Source organism: Rhipicephalus microplus, chromosome 8, assembly GCF_043290135.1.
Source record: "Rhipicephalus microplus isolate Deutch F79 chromosome 8, USDA_Rmic, whole genome shotgun sequence".
In the NCBI taxonomy this organism is placed as follows: domain Eukaryota; kingdom Metazoa; phylum Arthropoda; class Arachnida; order Ixodida; family Ixodidae; genus Rhipicephalus; species Rhipicephalus microplus.
This window is the reverse complement of record NC_134707.1, coordinates 89,938,078-89,960,608: the sequence shown is the minus strand read 5'-3', so window position 1 is coordinate 89,960,608 and position 22,531 is coordinate 89,938,078. Positions and strand designations below refer to the sequence as shown.

The 22,531-nt window shown below is 46.7% G+C and overlaps 1 protein-coding gene across 3 annotated transcripts in view; it reads left to right on the top strand.

The window, feature by feature from the left end:
• LOC142768653 (uncharacterized) overlaps positions 1-22,531 on the top strand; it is a 136,434-nt gene that overhangs the window by 43,218 nt on the left and 70,685 nt on the right. For all 3 annotated transcript variants that reach the window (XM_075870670.1, XM_075870669.1, XM_075870668.1), the window contains exon 3: positions 7,059-7,141. In XM_075870670.1, coding sequence (XP_075726785.1) covers positions 7,059-7,141 — 83 coding nt within the window. The remainder of the gene's footprint in view (positions 1-7,058; positions 7,142-22,531) is intronic.

Here is a 22,531-nt window from a genome sequence, read left to right as displayed (position 1 = left end):
GCCCTGAGAGGTATGGGGCGTAGGAGATCTAGGCTTGGCGCCTTTCCCGGTTTGGGTATGAGAACCGTATGAGCTTGTTTCCAGGCATTGAGTATTTTACCCTTTTTCCAAATTTCGTTGATAGTGTCGGTGAGGTAAGTGACGTAGAGATCGTAGAGGTTGCGTAGGAGCTTGTTGGTAATGCCGTCGGAGCCAGGGGCTGAGCGGGCGTCGACCTCATGGAGAGCTCAGCGCACATCTTCAATAGAAAAGTCGGCGTCTAAGTTGGTGTTGTCGCTGCCAGAGTAATCTGGGCGAGGGGTCACAGGGTCCGTGGGAAGCGGGATATATATTTCCACGAGGTTCTCGACATCTTCCGGTGGTACTGTCTGTTTAGCTTGATGAAGTATCTTCACGATCGAATGATGCTGATTTGTGCGGGTGTTGGTTTCATTGAGGAGGTGTTTGAGTAAGTTCCACGTTTTGTCATTATGAACCGGACCACCAATCTAGTTACAAACTTCGTCCCACTTTTGTTTTGAAAGGATGCGGCAGTGATTCATTATGGTCTTGTTCAGCTGAGATATGCGTTTGCGTAACCCCCGATTAAGGCGCTGGCCCTTCCACCGGGCCAATAGAGACTGTTTGGCCTCGATTAGGTGGGCGAGATGACTGTCCATCTTCTCGTTTGGAAGGTCTGTACTGATAGTTTTGGTTGCCTTGTTGACCTCAGCTTTGAGCTGGGCCGTCCACGAGCGACACATCATAAATGACGCTAAATATATGTACAAGTGTTGCACTCAGAGACATAGGTTGAAAATTTGGAGATGTTTAAATAACCATTTTTCCACTTGCACAACGATGTCAGCTGGAAATCTGTTTCAGCAACACCAGAAGCTGATATGGAGCGCTGAAGCTCGCGAAGATGCTGGCCCTTGACACTGATGCATAAATCAATTTCAGTGCATTACACTGTGACGTCCCCGCAAACACGGACTGAACCCCGCTCCTTTCAAGATGTGTACGCTCGTTTCTCAAACCCACGCATAAAAAAAGGAAAAGAAAACGTTCGGTGTAACGAATGGGCATTCCGGAGCAGAGTACCGGAAGGATTATTTCTACTATTCTCACGGGCTCCTCCGCGCAAACACGAGGACCGGGCGGCGCCTTGTAGTCTACAGACCTTGTGACAGTGTACGGTGGAGATAATCCGCGCACACCCTTCAGATTTGTGGCATGGGGAAGCAGCAGAGCACCTTTTGTTGGTTCGGATAATGCGACCTTTGCCACAGCGCCTGTGCCGGGTCCGGCCTTACTTCTGTCAGCCTCCGTGGCTCTAGGACTCATTACTGCGTTCTGCGCAGATGCCCCCCCCCCCTGGCAGTGAATGACGAAGAAACGGCGGCTACGGAGAATTTCGCGGGAGACACTGAGCTCCATGGAAACGTTGAGACTTGGACTGGACATCGGCACACCAAGTGCCCGAAGCATCGGGATCATTGTTCGCCCGTAATTAAAGTGTCTTCGGATGGCTCGCCCATGACTCTCCCTGAGGCTTGAGTTTGTACATTGTTACTTGCTCGGCTTTGTTTGGGAGAGGGTTTTCTACTGGTGTAGGCCACGGCGACGGCCGCCGAAGATGATACACTCGGACTGAGAAGAAAAGATATGCCGCGTGGAGTGGCGACTGGCTTGGTGCCCCGGTAGGGCGGAGTCGGGTCCTACAAAAAGGGACTGAGAGATACGATGTGAAGAGAGTCGGAGATATAATGCGATAAGCTCGAGATGGTAGAGAGACGGAATGGAAAAGGAAGATAATGGTGTGAGGAGATAGCAATGGTAGTCGATGGGATGATGACTGAGGCAGAGATAATATGACGAGGAATGAAAGTTAGAGATGGGAAACGAGGAAACGAGTGATTGCGGGACGTTATGAAAGAAGATTAGGATGGAAATCGTCGAGAGAGACAACGAAGACGACGAAGACGTTGAAGACAGACCACATGGACCATTCGTGAGACGAACTTCACCGCCCTTACGTAAACGAGCTTTGCGGGAAGGGATGCGGCGTATTGAGACATTGCGCGGTTTTATTATTTAATGACTTTATCATTTGTGTCGGCCTGTGTTTACATTATATCGTCGCACCATCGTATTGTCAAAGTTATTTCCCGCATGTATCCTACGTCGCACGTTGCGAGTGTGTAAATCTTGTGTTATAATTTGTGTAGTGGTTGATGTACGCGGGTATACGATGTTTGCAGTTAGTATTAAATTTAATGAATCAGTAAACAGCAGCAGGTCGTAGCGTCTCTTACTTCCCGGCCCCAGAACGAATCCCTGCATGTGGAAAGTGATTGAGACACGTAGCCAAGAGGGAACCGGATAGACAAGGGGTTGAGAGGTCTTCCCTCTCTTTGGTAATCAGTGGCGTAGCGGGGACGTCTCAACACATCACCACAAGTGACGTTAACCCGACGTGACGGCTGTATGAAAGGAGTACTTATGCAATGTTTAAAAAATTAGGTAGGCCGCACTGCAACCAATATTGGCGTTTCACGAAGATTAGCGTCTATTTGAGAAGCATTTCCGGGACCTGAAGTTGCTCTGTGGTAGAATGCTTGTCTGCCACGCAGAATTCTTGGGCTTCATTACTGCTGGGACCTTGAAATTTATTAATTGCATTTGCCGAGTGGCCGACGCTACTTATGACAGGTTTTTTTTAACATTGACATTCCTTCTATATGCCTTCGTTGGGTCGTCGTTACGATGTCGGGTATTGCTTAATGCGCAGGCGTTAAAATTGTCCATGTGTGTTCTCGTCGTTCCTGGGTAGATACTAAGTGTCAATCACCTTTGGCACATACCCGATTATCAGCGACACATATCCGCCCGTGAGTATGTGCCCCTGTATGGCAGGAAGTGTTAAACGACGTACGCGACGGGATGGTGACATTATTCATGTCTTGACCAGCGCGTCATATTCGTCAAACCATTTTATCCTCTCATGCTAACTTTGGTTCACGCCAAGTTAAGAGGCTGACCATGAGAGCACCCAGACGTAAGCGGCTAGATAGATAGATAGATAGATAGATAGATAGATAGATAGATAGATAGATAGATAGATAGATAGATAGATAGATAGATAGAGAGATAGATAGATTGTTAGATAGATAGATAGTTAGATAGATAGATAGATTGAAAGAAAGATAGATAGATAGATAGATAGATACGCTCAATTTCCCCGAAGATCACTAAGAAAGGCTTCGAATTTAACAAGGAGAAACAGGTGAACGCATCTGGTGAAAACAGGTGAAAAAGCATCTGCATTAGCATGCTTCTAGTCTGAGCGGTAAATGACATTGATGTCGTACTCTTGGAGCCTCAAAGCACACCGTGCCAAGCGTCCGAAGGGTTCATCGAGGGAAGATAAACAGCAGAGTGCATGGTGATAAGTAACAACATTGAAGGGTGGCCGTACAGATGAGACCAAAATTTTGTAATGGCCGAGATACTCGCGAGGCATTCTTTCTCAGTTACCGAATAAATTGTTTCTCTTTTTGTAAGAGTGCGATTCCCACACGCCACGACTTAATCTTGGTAGCCGGTCTTTCATTGCACGAGTACTGCGCCAAGACCAACACCACCACTACTAGCCTCCGTGAGAATTTATGTCGGAATGCTTGAATCGAAATAACGCAGTATAGATGATGCTGTAAGCAGTTTACGGAGCTTTTTAAAGGCACGTTGGCATGATGTAGAACTCGAGAATAGATTGCGGTCTTGCTACAGTAAGTCTGTCAGAGGTGCTATGATCGAGGCGAAATCCCGGATGAAGCGACGAAAGTATGAGCAAAGCCCTATGAAACTACGCAGCTGCTTGAGAAACGTGGGCCTCGGGAGCTCGCGAACAGCACGTAGCTTAGCGGGGCCGGAAAGAAGGCGATCTTTCAGCACGACCTGTTCGAAAATGGTCAGTTTGCGTGCTCCAAAGTAGCATTTTTTTTTCAAGTTGATTTGGAGGCCAGATGCAGAGAGGCAGCGTAAAACTTGTGTCAAGCGATGAACGTGTGCGGGAAAATTGGGCGAAAATACCACCACATCATCAAGTGGCACAAACAGGTGTTTCAATTGAGGCCTCGTAAAGTAATGTCCATCATGCGCTCAAATGATGCCTGCGCATTTAAAAGGCCGAATGGCATCAGGCTAAATTCGTATAAGTCGTCTGGTGTAAGAAAGGCAGTTTCGGCTTATCATCAGGATTCATGGACACTTGCCAATATTCAGGGGAGGAAAAGAACTGTGCGCCTTGTAAAGAGTTGAGGGTGTCATCCATCTAAGGCAAAGGGTAAACATCTCTTCGTATTATTTTCTTGAGACGACGATGGTCGACGCAAAAGCACATCGCACAACTAAAACGACCAGTGATGCCCAAAGACTGTCCGACGGTGTAACGACTTCGTTATTTAGCATTTCACTTATATACGTTCATCGTTCTGGTGGCATACAGTAGACGTTCGACCTAACAGAGCGTTGTGGCTGTGATAAAATGGGCAAAATTTGTCAAGGAGGCTCAAAAGTTCACACCTGCGTTGCGAATTTAGGCCTTCGTCTTTGACATGGTTGAAAAAGTCGCCAGTCAAACGGCCATTCATGGAACTGCAGGAGAGGTCGTTGACTTCTGCTGATTCGTGAGGAACGTCAAGTGTAGCGATGGTTTCGAATCATTGTAATTACTTGATGCATTCGCACCGAAGCAGCTTGATCATGAATGGGAACGTATTGCCCACAGGCACGGTGGTCGCACCACCTTAAAGAGTAAGCAGAGCGGTCGGGAGTGGTGATAGGTGGCGATGAACGAAAGCAGCGGATGGCGTGAACAGTGTGGTAGTGTTGGAGACGGCAGAACACGGCACAAGTGCACGGGGAGGGATCTATTAGTCGTTTGTAATGACCAACTTCGTGCCGGAAGGGCAACCGTCTGCAAGTAGAGCATCACCAAGAGGAAGAATGGCAAGTTCGGCACGGGCACAATCAATTACGGCTTGGTGATGGGAGAGGAAATATGACCTTAAATAATGTCGCGAGAACAGTGCGGGAGTGCGATGAACCTTACTGTGTAGGGAACTCCTTGAGTTACAAGTCTGCAGTGCACGTTGTCACAGGCTGCACAGGCTGTGCAGTGGCAGTATGAAGAAAGGAACAGAAGTACGCCGTTGTCACTTTTCGAATCAAACTGCAAAGTTTGTCGGCGATGACAAAAATGGTAGCACCAGTATCAATAAGGGCAAGTAGAGATACACCTTCAACACGCAGACAGACACAGAACTTTATTGTGGTCCTGGGGAACACTACCTCAAATAAGGTAGAGCAGCGGGCCGCTCTCACGTCGGATTGGGTAGGTCAAGCCTCATCGCCGCGTCTTGGGACCTCTAGACCGCCCAGAGTTGATGTGCAAGTTCTGAGCTCCCGAGTGCAGACCTCCATTCCTCTTCGGTGACGTGCCGAGAATCGCGTGATGAGGGGCACTGCTAGAGCATGTGGTCTAACGTAGATACGGGGCCACAATCTGGGCATGATGGATCAATGCTTTCAATGAACGGGCTGTGGCAACGAACACTGGCGTACGACCTGTTTGAAGCTTGCGGAGGGTAGATGCATTGGCCCAAAAAATTGCATATGAGGAAGGGGGAAAATACTTCTGTCCAGCTGATAATGTTTGATCACCTCGTTGAAGATGAGAACATTCCTGAAGACCATTAGGTTGGAGTCTGAAGGTCCCGCAGGTGGCCCAGTACGGTGAGTAAGTTCATGTGCTCAGGCGTGGCCGATCTCAGATACACCTCCAAGAACGGCAATAATTACATTCGGCGGCGAACGAAGAGGGCTTGTACTTTGTGACAAGGACGCAGTTCTTGCCTCGAGAACTGCGTCATTCAGTTTTCTGTGTCAATTGCAGAGGATCGTCGGCGCATCGGGGAGGGCGAGCTATGACGGGGTTACTACTTCCTCAAATGTAATGAAGTAGTGCATCATGCAAAGCTTGGCAGTCACATAGTCAGCGCTAAGCACGAGTTTTTGCTGGGTAAGCTTACGCTCCTGTCCTGTTTCAATTAACAGTTCTACTAGCTAGACTGTCTGGGTTCTTTATAGTAAATGAAATGTATTTGTGTGTACTTCGAGTTAGCTGATTTATTACAAATCAAGATAGACTGAAACCCCCATACGAAACACAATGTATTTTGTCGTGCATAGAGCGGGAAAATTTCAGTGAAGGTCGTGAATTATTAAATCCGCCGTAAGAAAAATACTAGTGGCCCGAAGGGTCTTATCATAATTGTTGAAACTGATGGATTACTTCGGAAAGGTTGAAGATTAGATGTGTCAAAGTCATTGGTAAGAAGGTGCATATCTTGAAGTCTTTGTGTTTCGGCATTGTCTGGGAGCCGGGTTATTAAATTCAAAAAGTTGGATAGCCTTCTTTATTGTGCCAATTTAAAAGCTTTTCGCAAACTATTGATGTTGTTGCTATGAGCATATTATATTATGTGTGGGATAAATCCGCAAAACTCTGTTTTATTTAGTTATTTATGAGGCATTGGCTTTAGAAGTAGATAATTCCCCAACCAGGCAGAACGCCCTGTTTCTAAAGCTGCATATATAGTCGAAAAAATTTCATTGTCTAAGTTGCATTGATCTCTCGTTCGTTCTTGGTAACTTATCATGACATATTTAATGCGAAACTGCTGAACTCTTGCAAAATCAACCAAGCACAGCAAGAGCTGCGATAATTGTAAATTTTCTGAAAAAGGTTGGTGCAAGTAATGATGGCGGGACTATGGTGCCGAAATCATTTGCAATAATGGCAAATTTCAGTTCTCGTGTTTCAATGGAAAGCGTTGTCACTGCGTAGACGGCAACAGTACTCGCACTATGCCTCACCATTGGGAGACACGTGAGACAAAATTACGCTTCAATTTTACGAACGTTCTATAAATATTTAGAAGCCGAGATAAGAAGTTCTGAAAGCCTGCCAACAATATGGACATCTTAATGAAATGTCTACAATCTTTTACTAGGGATAACACGACGTATCACGCGGAATTCGTTAACATGACTCCACGAAAACCACCAACTGAAATGATGTACAACACCACAACAGGTAAGAGCTTCACAATTATGAGCCTGTGTTCAATTTGCAGCCCATATAGATCTACAAAGAGATGCAATTTATAGCGATAAGAACGTTGGTACTTAGATGAAAGATGACTTGTACAATTGCTCGGGCTAATACGCCCCGTGATTCGCAAAACGAAAAACCATTTCACGTGCCTAATTAATGTGTTTACTTGCCTAGCAGGTCTGTACTTTATCCTTCGTAATAATAAATTGGCAGATACCATGTACAGTGGGAATACATGATACGCGAACACGAATGAGGAAGGTCGTTATGTCTCTTTAAGTTCAGCAGAACATTACGAGACGGACGTAAATTATGCCGTAAGTGGCTTCCATTTCATGATTATCATGTTTACGCCTGGTACCTGTGTTTGTCCTTCATTCACATCACGTAATACCAAATATGGCATATCTGAAGCTTGCGAAACGACCGCGAGCGCAGTAAGAACGTAGTATGTAGTCATGTTTTACATGACACGCATACACGATTAGCATACTTGGCCGTGTCATTTACCTTCATCGTTCATTCACGTCACGTATTACCAAATTTTTATATCAGGATCTAGCGAAATAGCCATGACCACTGTATGACCATAGCATGCAATTAAGTTCAACACAACACACATGCCATGATTATTATGTTTAGACGTGCCATTTATGTTTGTCGCCTATTCTCGTCACGTTAGACCAAATTTGGTATAGGTGAAGCTAGCAAAACGACCACGAGCGCTGTAAGAACGTAGCATGTGGTCATGATTCACATGACACACATATTATGAATATCATGTTTGGACGTATCATTTGCCTTTGTTGTCTATTCACGTCGCGTAATACTAAATTTAATATATGGGGAGGTAGCGAAATGGCCGCGAGCACGCTATGACCGTAGCTAGTAATCATGTTTTACACGACGCATATGTGAAGATTATCATCTTTGGACGTGTCATTTACCACCTTCGTATATTCCCGTCACGTAATTCAAATTTTGGTATATGTGAATCAAGCGAAAGAGCCGCAAGCTCACGATGAGCGTAGCATGAAATCATGTTTTACATGAAACACTTGTCATGATTATCATGTTTCTACGTGTCATTTACCATTGTCGTCTGTTCGCGTCACGTAATATCAAATTTGAAATATGTGAAGCTAACAGCATAACATGGATAAAATAAAATACGCTATGAAGAATGCAGGAGGCGTCAAAGTAGTAAGGAGAAAACTTGGGATAGGCAAAAACCAGATGTATGCTTTAAGGGACAAGGAAGGCAAAGTAACTACCCATATGAATAGAATAGTAAAATTACAGAGGAGTTTTACAGACATCTGTACAGTAGCCGGGACAACCACGACCATAATGTAAGGTCTAGCAGTAATACAAATGACATCCCACCAGGAATGACAGAAGAAGTCAGAAAAGCCTTGGAGGGAATTCAGAGTGGCAAAGCTGCTGTTGTAAATCAGAAAACCTCAGATATACTAAAAGAAGGAGGGCAGATTGCGTTAGAAAAACTAGCCAGCTGTTCACAAAGTGTCTCCGGACAAGAACGGTATCATGATCTTGGAAGACTGCTAACATCATCTTTATACATAAGAAAGTAGATGACAAGGACTTCAAAAGTTACAGGCCGATATGCTTGCTCTCCGTCTTATGCAAGCTATATACTAAGGTAATTGATAAAAAAATTCGGACAACTTTGGAATTCAGTCAACCAAAAGAACAAGCACGGTTTCGAACAAACTTCTTGACAATCGACCACATTCATACTGTAGTCAATAGAAAAGACGTTGATACCATCAGGTCAGCTATCATCAACACAAGAAAAAGGCACGAGATCGGCGATCAAGCACTGTCATCTGGGTCGGCCTGCGTTCCTTTAGAGCTACCACCCACTAGCTCAGTCCTTCAATAAACCCCCTTTACATTAGGTGGATCGTGCTGGGCAACTACATCACCTACACCCTCGAACTCCGATCCCGCACCCTGCCGTCGACCATGCAAGGTGACGCTGCCCAACAGACAGCACCTCTCGCGGCCACTACTTGCTCCGGCCCGGTTTACCAGCGAGATCCCCCGACAGCCGTCGAGGACTGGCTGTCGTCCTACGAGAAAGTCAGTGGACCAAACAGGTGGGATGACGCTGCTAAGTTGAGCACCGTCATCTTTTACTTGGCTAATGTGGCGAAACTGTGGTACACAAACCACGAATCCGAGTTCAACAACTGGGCCACTTTCAAGCAGACAATATCCTCGGTTTTCGGTCGCCCTGACGTGCGGAAGTTGCGCACCGAATAACGCCTGCGCTCACGGGCACAAGAACCTGGCGAAACGTTTACCGCCTATATCGAAGTCATACTCGATCTCTGCAGGCGCGTCGATGCCGCCATGAGCGAAAGTGCCAAGATCCAGCACATTATGAAAGGTGTCGATGACGACATATTTCAAATGCTCCTTGCGAAGTCTCCTGGCACGGTGTCTGAAGTTGTAACATTGTGCCAGAACTACGACGAATTGCGACGGCAACGAGCTCTCACCCGTCGTCCATTTTAGCCTAACCAACCACTCGCTGCACTGGACGTCGTAGCTGACCACTCCCGCCTTCTAGCACAAATGAAAGACTTTGTGCGTGCGGAGGTCGCACGTCAGCTTTCCCTCCTGCCGTTTTGTCAGCGCCAAGAGTTCCCGCAGCAGCAGCAAGAGCAACCACCGACACCGTTAGCTCCCTTGCTCCGACATGCATTTCAGGACCAGATTGCCAAGGCTATGCCAGTGCCCTTTCAGCAGCAAAATGTCGCCGCGCCTCTTACCTATGCCGACGCAGTAAAAAGGCAGCAGCCACACCAGCCCCCGCCGTTCAATGAACTGCCGCATGTCACCACTCCTACTCAGTTTTCTGTCGCATGGGCTCCTCCCCCCGCTACCCCAGCCTCGACTCAGTCGTATGCCGCGTGGGCGGCGCCCTTCGCTGCAAACGCCTGGCGAACGCGCGATAACCGGCCGATCTGTTTTGCGTGTGGTGGCCCTGGCCATATCTTCCGATACTGCCGTCCTCGCGTGCCCGCTTACACAGACGTACGACCACGAAGCAACTACATGGACCGACCCCCTTTTGGTTATGAAAGTTCAGATCGTCAGTCAAACACGTCTTCCCGTGACTATCCGGCAACTTCGTCTCCTCGCTCACTTTCACCCAATCGACGCTCCTTGTCACCCATGCGTCCATGACCAGCCCCTCAAAATGAGGGAAACTAGCCGTCGCAGTTCAAGGGGAAAAATGCGCTATCGAAATCTCCAAGTCCTCGCACCTTGCCGTCAAATATCGTCGAAGTTTTTGTAGACGGCGCCCATGCATACACTCTTGTGGATACCGGTGCCGCTGTGTCTGTTATAGACGCCAAACTTTGCCGCAAGCTCCGAGCGGTGACCACGCTGCTTGATATGATGTTCTTACATGCAGAAAATGGAGAACCTGTTCGACCTATAGCCACCTGCACTGCCCGACTCACAATTGCGGAGGATCATTACATTGTTGAGTTTATCGTCCTTTCCTCGTGCTCTCATGACATCATATACTTGGCTGGGATTTTCTATCTCATAATCGTGCCGTTATATATTGTGCCCGTTCCGAACTTGAACTGCTTCAGTTGTTCGACCAGCCCTACGACCACACTAATCAAGCCACGCACAAGCTAGTTGTCACAGAGGACACTGACATTCCACCGACAACAGCTGTTTTGCTCCCTGTAGTCTCCGACGGCATGCGTGATGAAGAAGCATTTTTTTGAGTCATCAAGCCTCTTTCTAAGTCGGAAACCTCTTCTGCTCCCTTATTCAGCCCTCTCAATTTCTAATGGAGCCAGTGCTCTCTGCCTTACCAATCCCTTTCCGCATACCCTCAAACTGCTTAAAGGCGAGTTTCTTGGATGCATACAGCCCATTGATAACGGACAAATTTTTACTGTGCCGCAAGAATCATCCCAAAGTGACCTCGCCGTCGTCAGTGCTCTTAACCACTCCGATCTACAGGCTTCGAAAGTATTCGATTCGGTGATCGCCGACGGACTGTTACCATCTGAACGATCTGAACTCCTCCAACTGCTGTACCAGTACCGCGAATCTTTCGATGTTGTTCAACCTTTACTTGGCCGCACTACTACCACTTCACATTACATCGATACCGGCTCCCATGCGCCACTACGACAGCGACCATATCGTGTTTCTGCGGCGGAACGCCAAGTTATTACCGAACAGTTGAAAGATATGCTGCAACCCGGCGTCGTTCAACCTTCACAAAGTCCATGGGCCTCACCTGCAGTGCTCGTTAAAAAAAGGATGGCTTTGTTCGCTTCTGCGTGGATTACCGGCGCCTAAATAAGATCACTCGAAGAGACGTGTATCCTTTACCCAGGATTGACGATGCCCTTGATACTTTACAAGGTGCCGAGTTTTTTTCATCATTAGATTTGCGCTCAGGGTACTGGCAGGTCCCCCTTGCAGATGCCGATCGACCAAAAACAGCCTTCGTGACACCAGACGGTCTATATGAGTTTAATGTCATGCCCTTCGGCCTCTGCAATGCGCCTGCCACCTTCGAGCGCATGATGGACTCGGTTCTTCAGGGTTTGAAATGGCAAATCTGTCTCTGCTATTTCGACGATTATGTCGTCTTTGCGCCAGACTTTGGAACACATCTTGAGCGCCTCAAACACGTCCTCACGTGTCTGAAGAATGCTCAGCTCCAACTCAACCTCAAGAAGTGTCACTTCGCTGCTCGGCAACTTACGATTCTCGGGCACGTCGTATCAAAGGACGGTATACTTCCAGACCCGGCTAAGTTACGTGCTGTCGCCGACTTCCCCGAACAAACGACTATGAAGCATTTATGGCGCTTCGTGGGGTTATGCTCCTGCTTTCGCCGGTTCGTGCGCAACTTCGCCTCTATCATCGCGCCTTTGACCGAACCTATAGGCAGCACCACTGATATTTCGTCATGGTCTTCTGAGTGTGACCAAGCCTTCTGTACCCTTCGTCGTCTCCTCACTTCGCCACCAATACTGCGTCACTACGATCCTACGGCAGCAACTGAGGTCCAAACCGACGCCAGTGGTGTCGGCATCGGTGCGGTTCTCGCGCAACGCAAGCCTGGATTCGCCGAGTATGTCATCGCCTACGCCAGCAGAACTCTCACCAAGGCTGAATCAAACTACAGCGTCACCGAGAAGGAATTTTTGCGATCGTTTGGGTGCTTGTCAAGTTCCGCCCATACCTTTATGGCCGTGCTTTTGATGTAGTAACGGACCACCACGCAATATGCTGGTTATCTTCGCTTAAGGACCCATCGGGTCGTCTTGCCCATTGGGCTCTTCGGCTTCAAGAATATGACATTCGCGTTGTATATCGTTCCGGCCACAAGCATACCGATGCTGATGCGCTGTCACGATCTCTTCTATCTCCGGACATTGCATCTGGTTCCTCGGACAACACGTTGTCAGCTCTTGACGAGGACACCATCTCTTCTGCACAACGCAATGACCCATGGATCGCTTCGCTTCTTAACGCGTTATCCGAAGCACCGACGCTTCAAACCACTCGAACCCTGCGCCACCAGGCTCCGCACTTCAGTATTCGGGTTGCCCTTTTGTACCGGCGCAACTATTCTGCAGATGGTAGGAAGTTGCTACTAGTCATTCCCCGAACGCTGCGCTCTACCATCTGCGCGTCGTTTCATTCCGACCCGCAATGTGCTCACGCCGGTGTTTTCAAAACCTACGAAAAAGGTATTACTGGCGTGGAATGTTTACCTTCGTCGACCAGTTCATTCGCGGCTGCCACAAATGTCAGCGGCGGAAAAGCCCGCCACATCCTGCAACAGGTTCATTGCAGCCACTTCCATGCCCAGACCGCCCATTCGACCGTGTAGGAATCGACCTCTGCGGACCACTACCATTAACAACAGCAGGCAACCGATGGGCTATCGTGGCAGTGGATCATCTAACACGGTACGCTGAAACTGCTGCTCTCCCCACAGCTGCAGCACAAGACGTCGCAACTTTCATACTCAATCGTTTTGTGCTTCGTCATGGTCCTCCTCGAGAACTCCTCAGTGACCGAGGGCGTGTTTTTCACTCCGATGTAATCCAAGCACTTCTTCAACAGTGCCATATTGTACACCGGAAGAGTACAGCCTACTACCCACAGACGAACGGCTTGACTGAGTGATTCACTCGTACTCTGGGGGACATGCTCGCTACGCATGTCGCTTCTGATCAAACAAACTGGGACCTCGTTCTCCTCTTTGTGACATACGCTTATAACACCGCTACGCAAGTCACTACCGGGTTTTCCCCATTTTTTCTCCTGTACGGTCGCCAACCATCGCACACCATCGACACTTTACTGCCATACTCGACAGATCCCTCCGAATGCAAGCCTGTCTCGGAAGCCGCTCGTTACGCAGAAGAGTGCCGCAAGCTAGCCAAGCGGCTTAATACATCCGACCAACAGCGCCAGAAGGAGACCCGTGACGACGACCATCGTTCTGCACCAACGTTCGTTCCTGGAGCACTTGTATGGCTTCCTGTACCGCCCTGCACCCCTGGTGTATCACCCAAGCTACTCTCTAATTAGCATGGTCCCTACCGCGTGGTCGAGCGTACTTCATCCGTGAACTACGCCATTAAACCCCTCACGCCACCGAGCGACCGTCGTCGGCGTCGACGTGATATCGTTCACGTAAACCGTCTGAAGCCCTACTTTGACCCGCTTGTCCCCACGTGTTAGATTGCCAGGATGGCTTCAACTTTTTCGCCGGGGGTAATTGTAGTGAATAAGAAAGACGTTCATACCATCAGGTCAGCTATCATCAACACAAGAAAAAAAGCCCGAGATCGGCGATCAAGCACCGTCATCTGGGTCCGCCTGCGTTTCTTTAGAGCTACCACCCGCTTGCTCAGTCCTTCAATAAACCCTCTTTTCAATACTACCAATCAGGCAATAAAAATGCTCAGAATACAGCTAATCCCTATGTATAAACTCCATAGATTACGAGAAGGCATTTGATTCAAAAGAAATATCAGCAGAAATGCGGACACTGCGGAATGAGGGTGTCGACAAAGCATATATAAATATCATGGAATAAATTTACCGAAGATTAACTGCCATTATGGTGCTCCATAAAAACAGCGCAAAATACCATTCAAGAAGGGTGTAAGACAAAAAGACACGATCTCCCAATGATATTTACAGCAAGCATACAGGAGGTTATTAGGGGCCTGGAATAGGAAGGGTTAGGGATAATAGGTAGTGGACAGTACCATAGTACCCAGTGCTTTGCGGATGACATTGCATTTCTGAGTAGTTCAAGGAACGAATTGCACCTCATGATTTCTCAATTACACAAGGAAAACAGAAAGGTAGGTTTTAAAACTTAAAGTGTAAAACAGAAAGGTAGGTCTCTTTATTTAATTCACCGCAATATTCACCACACAACAACTACATAACACCTGCCAAACCATCATCCACCAAAAACAGCCACGCACTTCATGTATCTGTGTTTCATCCTCGTACTGATTTCTTCAAATACACCTTTTTTCCTCGATGTATTGAAATATGGAACCTCATACCAGGTCACATTCAGTCTTTGCAGAAAGATGAATTTTTGAAGGCATTAAAAGACGGTGTGCTGTAAGCCTTTCATTGTTTGTATAACTGTGTTTGTAAATTTTTTTTTATTTCTATGATCTGCCAATGTACTTGTGTATTCAGCTGTTTTGTTTTGTACCTTTTTATTATTTCTTGCTGTGTACCCACTCCTGCGATAGCCCCATAACAGGGCTGCAGTATTTGAAAATAAATAATTAAAATAAATAGTAAATAAAAACTGTTCTGCAGAAAACGAAAGTAATGTACAACAACCTGGGAAGAGAACAGCGCTTCGAGATAGGTAATAGTAATAGCGCACTTGAAGTTGTAAAAGACTACGTCTACTTAGCACAGGTAATAACCACGGAGCCGAACTACAAGATGGAAGTAACTAGAGAATAAAAGTGGGGTGGAGCACATTCGGCAAGCACTCCTAAATCATTACTGGTAGATTGCCACTATCGCTAAAGAAAAAGGTACAGAACAGCTGTTTCTTGCAGCTAAGAAACCTGAAGGCTTACAAAGAGGGTTCAGCTTAAATGGAGGACGATGCCATGAGCGAAGCAAATTAAAATGATAGGTACATAAGAAAAAAGAATAGAGCAGAGTGGGTCAGGGAAAAACCCGGAGTTAAGAATTTTCTACTTGAAATCCGGAAGAAGAAATATACATGAGCTAGGCATGTTGCTTGTAGGCAAGATAACCGCTGGTCATTAAGGATAACGACTGGATTTCCAGAGAAGGCAAGCGAGTTAGAAGGAGACCGAAATTTAGCTGGACAGATGAGATCAGGAAGTGCGCGGGTACCAATTTGCAGCAGCGAAAACTCGGCCGAGTTGACAGGCAGATAATGGGAGAGGCTTTTGTCCTGCAGGGGACGTAGTCAAGGGGATGTGATGATGAAGCTAACAAATAGGCCACGAAAGCATCATGAGCGTAGCATGTAGTTATGTTCTTAGTTGACACGCGTCTTATGATTATCATGTTGGCAACAGTCATATTTATTCGTTATTTATTCACGTCTTGTAATACCAAATGTGATATATGTGAAGCTAGCGAAACGGCCGTGAGCGCATCATGAGCGTGGTAGTATTCATGCTCTCACAAGACGCATCTCATAATTATCATGTTTGCGCTAGTCATATAGCTTCGTCATTCCATCACGTCACCTAATACGAAATTTGGCATATGTTCATTTGCGTAAGTTTGTTATTCATTCACGTTTCGTAAAACCAAAGTGGGTATACGTGAAGCTAGCGAAATGACTACGAGGACACCATGAACGTGGCAGATAGTCGTATCTTTTATGACATGCATGTCATACTTTCCACGCTAGGGATTGCCACTCATGTTCCCCCTGCAGTCGTGTGATGCTATACCAGTTTTGCCATATGTAGGGTGAACAATACCATTTCAAAAGCAGCAAGACCATGAAAGGTAATTGTGATTCTCAAGACACACATGTCATTACTTCCGTGTTATGAGTAGTCAGTAATGCTTGTGATACTCAGGACACACATGTCATTACTTTCGTGTTATGAGTAGTCACTTATGCTTGTCACACACCTATGTTATAACATACCATTTCTCGTATAGATACCAAAATCAAAATGGCCAGGAGAACTAATTGTCGTAGACGGGTGATAGATAGATAGATAGATAGATAGATAGATAGATAGATAGATAGATAGATAGATAGATAGATACGCTCAAAATCACCGAAGTCTGTTAAAAAATGCTGCGGATTCAAAATTATGGGCCATCTTCCTGAAGGAAACCATGATGAGATGCGAAGCAGCAGCGGTGTGCACGCCTTGACCCGGTTCTAACGGGCGTCGACGCGGGTGCTGGAAGAACGGTGCGAAGCGAGACTTCGTGTATCCTTTACTCGAGTAAAGGTCTCTTTTATACACAAAAACACGGCAGGCGGGTTGGCATTCGTGTAAGCTTGATCGCAGATAAACAGTTCTCGACGTGCAGTCGAGAATTGTTGGGAGAGGAGGGGGTAAACAAGAGAGAAGTGTGTTGCGAGTGGGTGAAGAAGCAACGTCACGTTGAAGTGTAGGGAGGATGCGACAGCTGCTGCGGGCGAGGGAAAGAGCGACATCAACGCGCAGCTTTGACGTGACCTACTTCGCATCATCTCAACAACTATGGCGGGGGGATGCAGTGCAGCACGTTGGCACGGAAACACGACAAGACAGCGTAACACAGGCGTGTCAAAAAGCTGCTTCGTATTTGAAGCACCGAGGACTTTTGTTCAAGCCAAGCGTCTACCAACTAATCTACGTACCTAGTGGTGGTGTTCTAGAAACATTTCTTAGCCACAGAACTCGCGTTCCAGCAGAATTGTCTTGAATCCAGGGCCGTTGATTCAACATAACTACTCCCGGTGGCAAAGCTAGTACTTAGAACTCGATATGTTGCAGCTATGCTAGCCCTAAACTGCACAAGCTATGATAATAGCCAGAACGTGAAACGTAGCAGCCATGCTTGCCTGGAACAGAACAAACTATGCTACCATCTTCTGCGGACAATTCAAAACGGAACCAGGAGGCAGTGTAGATGCTTTAGACGCTTGCATAACTTATTTCATACCCATGAACTAAAGCGACATCCTGGAGTGATCCTGGCATTTTATGATCTTTCTAACGTACTTCATCCTGAATAACAGCCCAGCGAAATGACCATGAGGCGACCATGAAAATCAGTGTAGTATTTAAATTTTCTCGAAGTCTAAATTTTGTAGACATGTGCGATTCGTACTATTCGTACTGACTGTGGGGTGCTCCAAAAGCAATACAAGAATTTGCAAATGCCATCAAAACTTGGACTTTGACAGGCTTTCGTGAAAATTCGAAGTTCTTTTTGGATACCATACGTTGCGGCATGGCAACGTATAGGTCTGAGAGCCCCGTTGCAAGCAAACTGGTCCACCTCGTTACACTCTCTTTACTCAACGCCGTGTCGCTTTTTTTCCGCGCTGCTTGCCTGTATTTAAAGGCACCGTACGGCACCGATTCCAGTGGCATGCGTGCAGCTATGTAGTAGGGCATTCACACGAACTTTGCACATATAGGGAAACAAATATTTTCTTTAAAGGTGCCCTCTAACACTAAAAAAACATCGGTGCCTACTGCATAGCTCGTTGTGCTGCTCGCCATAACTACTGCGAGTGGAAATGACGCCGGATAGTTGCCGCCATACAATTGGGTAAATGTAACGTTAATTGTGATCGCGGCATTGCATCGTAATAAGGAATAATATCGGATGTAATTTTTCATTAGCATGATTTTTTACTCAAAGCGACTGAGAAAAAAAGCTCTCCGACTCTTCGAGATTGAAAACTGCAAAGCTGGTTAAAGATTGAACCAAACGCCATGTGCTGGAGGAAACGCACCAGCGACGCTCTGAGCGCAATTATTTGAAGATAAGAGGAAAAGAATGAAAGAGCCTACGTGCGTTGCGGAATTGTTGCGTGTCTGAGGCCTCGGAGGCACTCAAAGACCACGTTTGGTGTGCCACGCTCTCAGAGAAGATGGGGAAATAAGTATGGTGAAGTGACAAAAAATGTCGAAACTTCACCGAAAGGGCTGAGCAACGAAAGCGATAGCGAGAAATGGAAATATAATACGGAGAACAACATGCAGCTCAATACTCGCAGCGCACCACTGAAGCGCAAAGAAGGACACTCGAAAAAACGCACAGGTATACATAAGACAAGAATGAACTAAAACTCTCACTCGGCCGCGGCGGTCACAATTCTATGAAGGTGCAATCATAGAGGTTTTGTGTACTGTGCAATGTGAGTGCCCGCTAAAAAACACCAGGTGGTCTAAATTTATGAATCGCTTCCCTACAGCGTCCCTCATCTTCAGTTTGTGATTTTGGGACGTAAAACGCCACGTTATAATTTTATATTAGAGCTGTCTCAGTTGTTCCGTTTTATATTAACGCAATGCGCTTCAAGTGTTCACAATGCAGAACCTGATGCTGTTTTAGACATGTGTCTTCTAGACAATTCTTTTTTTCTTTTAAACTATGGCGTGTGAAGTGACCGCTTGTGTCTCCTGTCAGGCGGTGGTGTCTGACGCAAAGTGTTGGTGGGTGTTCGTGGTATTTTTTTTTGTTCCACATCACGGTACAATAAGGATCATTTTTTGAGGACTGACTCTCGTTAGATTTCTTAGATATGGATACGTTTTCGCAGGTACGATAAATAAACAGAATATATTCCAATCAATACCGCTCCCAAATCAGCGGCGTGACCTTGACCACGATAGCTGTAAGTACATAGAAATTGCATAAAATGTACATAATTTCGTACCTACTGTAGTCGTGAAAGCTATCTGTATCACTAAGAGCAGGAGAAATTGCAGCTAGTAATAGAGGAGTGACGTCTACGTGAGCAAGCTACAATGAAAATGCAGCGTGTCTCAGTAGAGCCTAGCAGACGACCGTAGCCGAATTCCCCATATTGCACAACCGGAGTACGGTTTGTAGCACCACCACTGGTGGCGCATGAGATGAATGACTACGACTACGGTGTCAGGTATGTATCCAGATTGTGCTAACATGCTCAGAGCCCCCAAGCACTAAAACCGGATGCTAACGTCACTGACTGCCTAATATATTTATAGCGCTCGCTTCTCTGACTAAACAGTTTTTGTTTCTGAACGGCCGGTCAGCCACATGGTGGCAGCGGTGCACAGTTGAAATCTTGACAACGCCGTCTTCAACAACACCCCCCCCCTCCCTCACTAACAGTGCTACCATGCCCATCGATGCTACTGTAAGCGCCGAAGCTTATCGATAGGTCATTTGACGCCTGGCTTGGCTGAAGAACGTGGGAGAGTGAATTTGACTTGTTTGTCACAGCTATTCTATTGACCAGGCAGCCAATCGACGTCCAGGACGCAAGATGTTTGGTTACCATAGACAAAAGAGGCAGAGAAGGCAAAAAGACAAAAGAGGCTGGTTTTTTAGTTAGGCCATTTCTGTAGGACGGCTTGTTAACGAGGCGGCACATGATGTATGCCTCGAAGGCAGTGTTACCAGGCACGTCCCACGGCCAGCAGTGCAGTGTTGGCCTCCTGGACCATCTGCCCCATTCTGCGATACTGGCCGCTGCCCTGTGTCTAATAACCGACAGCGCCACCACTCCTACACCGGAGGCTTACGTCAGCAGGGCTGGCTTTATAACCCAAGCTACCAAGCATGGTTTTATGATTGTTTTTCTAAACGTTCGAGCGCAGCATCGACACGCTTTCTCTGCTGTTGCTACCACGTTAATAAACATGGTTCCGTTTTATGTTGAGATCTGACCTTCACCAATTACGCATACCACATCTGGTGACCTGGAAATCGAAGGAACCGCACCACCATGGCAGAGCAAAAAGCCCTCACCGTTCTTCGCCGACAAGTACAACTACTTCAAGAGCTAGTTCAGGCTCAACAACAGTTGTGCTCGGTCCACGCTCACTGAAGCTCTGTTCTAGCGAGCGCCATCACTCCTACGGCAATGGCTCCCTGCATCCTCCTACCACCGTCTTTTCCCAAATTCTGGCCAGGAAGCCCAGCCACCTGGTCCCTCAAATGGAGCCTGCTTTCTGCCTGCGCAACATCACATCGCAGCAGGAAAGGTACGCCATCACAGTATAGACTTGCTTTCTACTGCTATGCGATGCGTCGTGCCTTCTCCGGGACCACAGGCGTACGATGGACTTCGATGTTTCATGCTAGCCCTGCCTCAGCCGGCAGTGCCACGTTACTCACTACCTGCCATTCACAACGTTAGCATCGAATGTTGGGCCGTAACTACCGCTGTGGCCAACCCTGTAGCTGATTCTACCACATCTACCATGTAGCCACTGCAGAGTTGGGGCATTTTATTAAATGCGAAGCATTTCTTAGCGAACTTTGGCGACTTCGACCGTATCTATCTATCTATCTATCTATCTATCTATCTATCTATCTATCTATCTATCTATCTATCTATCTATCTATCTATCTATCTATCTATCTATCTATCTATCTATCTATCTATCTATCTATCTATCTATCTATCTATCTATCTATCTATCTGTCCATCTATCTATCTATCTATCTATCTATCTATCTATCTGTCTGTCTGTCTATCTATCTATCTATCTATCTATCTATCTATCTATCTATCTATCTATCTATCTGTCTATCTATCTATCTGTCTATCTATCTATCTATCTATCTATCTGTCTATCTATCTATCTATCTATCTAGCCGCCTACGATGTTTATCTCTGCTGGCCGTTTCGATAATGATATCGATACCAAGGTTGGTATGGCATAACAAGACTGTATGAAGAATATATTTGACTAGTCATAACATGAAAATCATGGACACATGTAATGAATGTCGTGATTTATTTTCATGGTCCTGCAGCTCTTGCGGTGGTTTCATTCACATGGCATGTTGCAAAACTGATATGGCGTGACATGATTGCTTGGTGAACACATGCAACAGACCCTAAAATGAAAATCATGACATGCTTGTCATGTAACAACTTGCCTACATGCCATGCTCATGATGCGCTTGCGGCCGTTTTGCTAGTGTCACATACACCAAATTTGGTATTACAGCACGTCAATGGATGACGAAAATATGTGACTGGTGTAAACATGGTAATTGTGAGATGCGTGTCATGTAACAACATGACTACATGCCACGCTCATCAGGCGCTGGCGGCCGTTTAGCTAATTTCACTGAACGGGAATTAATGACAAAGGTATGATACTTGTGCAAACATGATAAACATGAGATGATTGTCATGTAACAACATCACTGCATGCTACGCTTGTCATGCACTCGTGGCCATATCGCTAGATTCTCAAGTACCAAATTCGGTATTATGTGACGTGAACGGACGACATAGGTGAATGACACATCTGAACATGATAATCACGACATGTGTGTCATGTAACGACCATGCCGCACTCATGATGTGCTCACGGCTGTTTCACTAGCTTCAAATATGCCAAATTTCATATTACGTAACGCCAAAGGATGACGAAGGTATGTCACCGGTGCAAACATGACACTCATGAGATACGTGCGATGTGAGAACACGAATACATGCCACAATAAACGCGCCAATACATTTCGACGTGACATGGCGCACGTGCTTGCCGGCCTTCATTTTGTCTCGTCACGCCAGCGTTGCCACGCCGGGCGCCGGTCCTGCCTTATACTCGCAGGGGCGCGCCGCGCTGCGTTGCTTTGGCGCATGCGCGTTTAAGCGCGTCCAGCATCCCCACGTCACAAAAAGAGGGAGACGCAGTGTTGTCTGGGTAACGCATCGGCGCGAAATGCCGCAAGTCGCTTTTCGCGCCGGTTGCCGTCGGGCCGCCCCTACGGACGCTGGTCGCGCCGGTCGCGCCTGGCGTCAAACTATAAAGTGCTCACGTTTTGCTAACGTAGCGTCGCTGTGCCCAGCGTGCGTGTGCGTCGACGCTACATTGGAGTATATTGGGCCTTTCATGATGCGATCATGGCCGTTTTGCTAGATCCACATATACCAAATTTTGTGTTACGTGACGTCACTGGATGACGAAAGTATATGACTGGGCAAACATGATAATCCTGACAAGCTGACAACATACCTCGCTCATAGCGTGCTCGCAGCCGTTTCGCTAGCCCCACCTATACTAAATTTGGTATCACGTGACTTGAATAGATTACGAAGGTAAACGAGACATC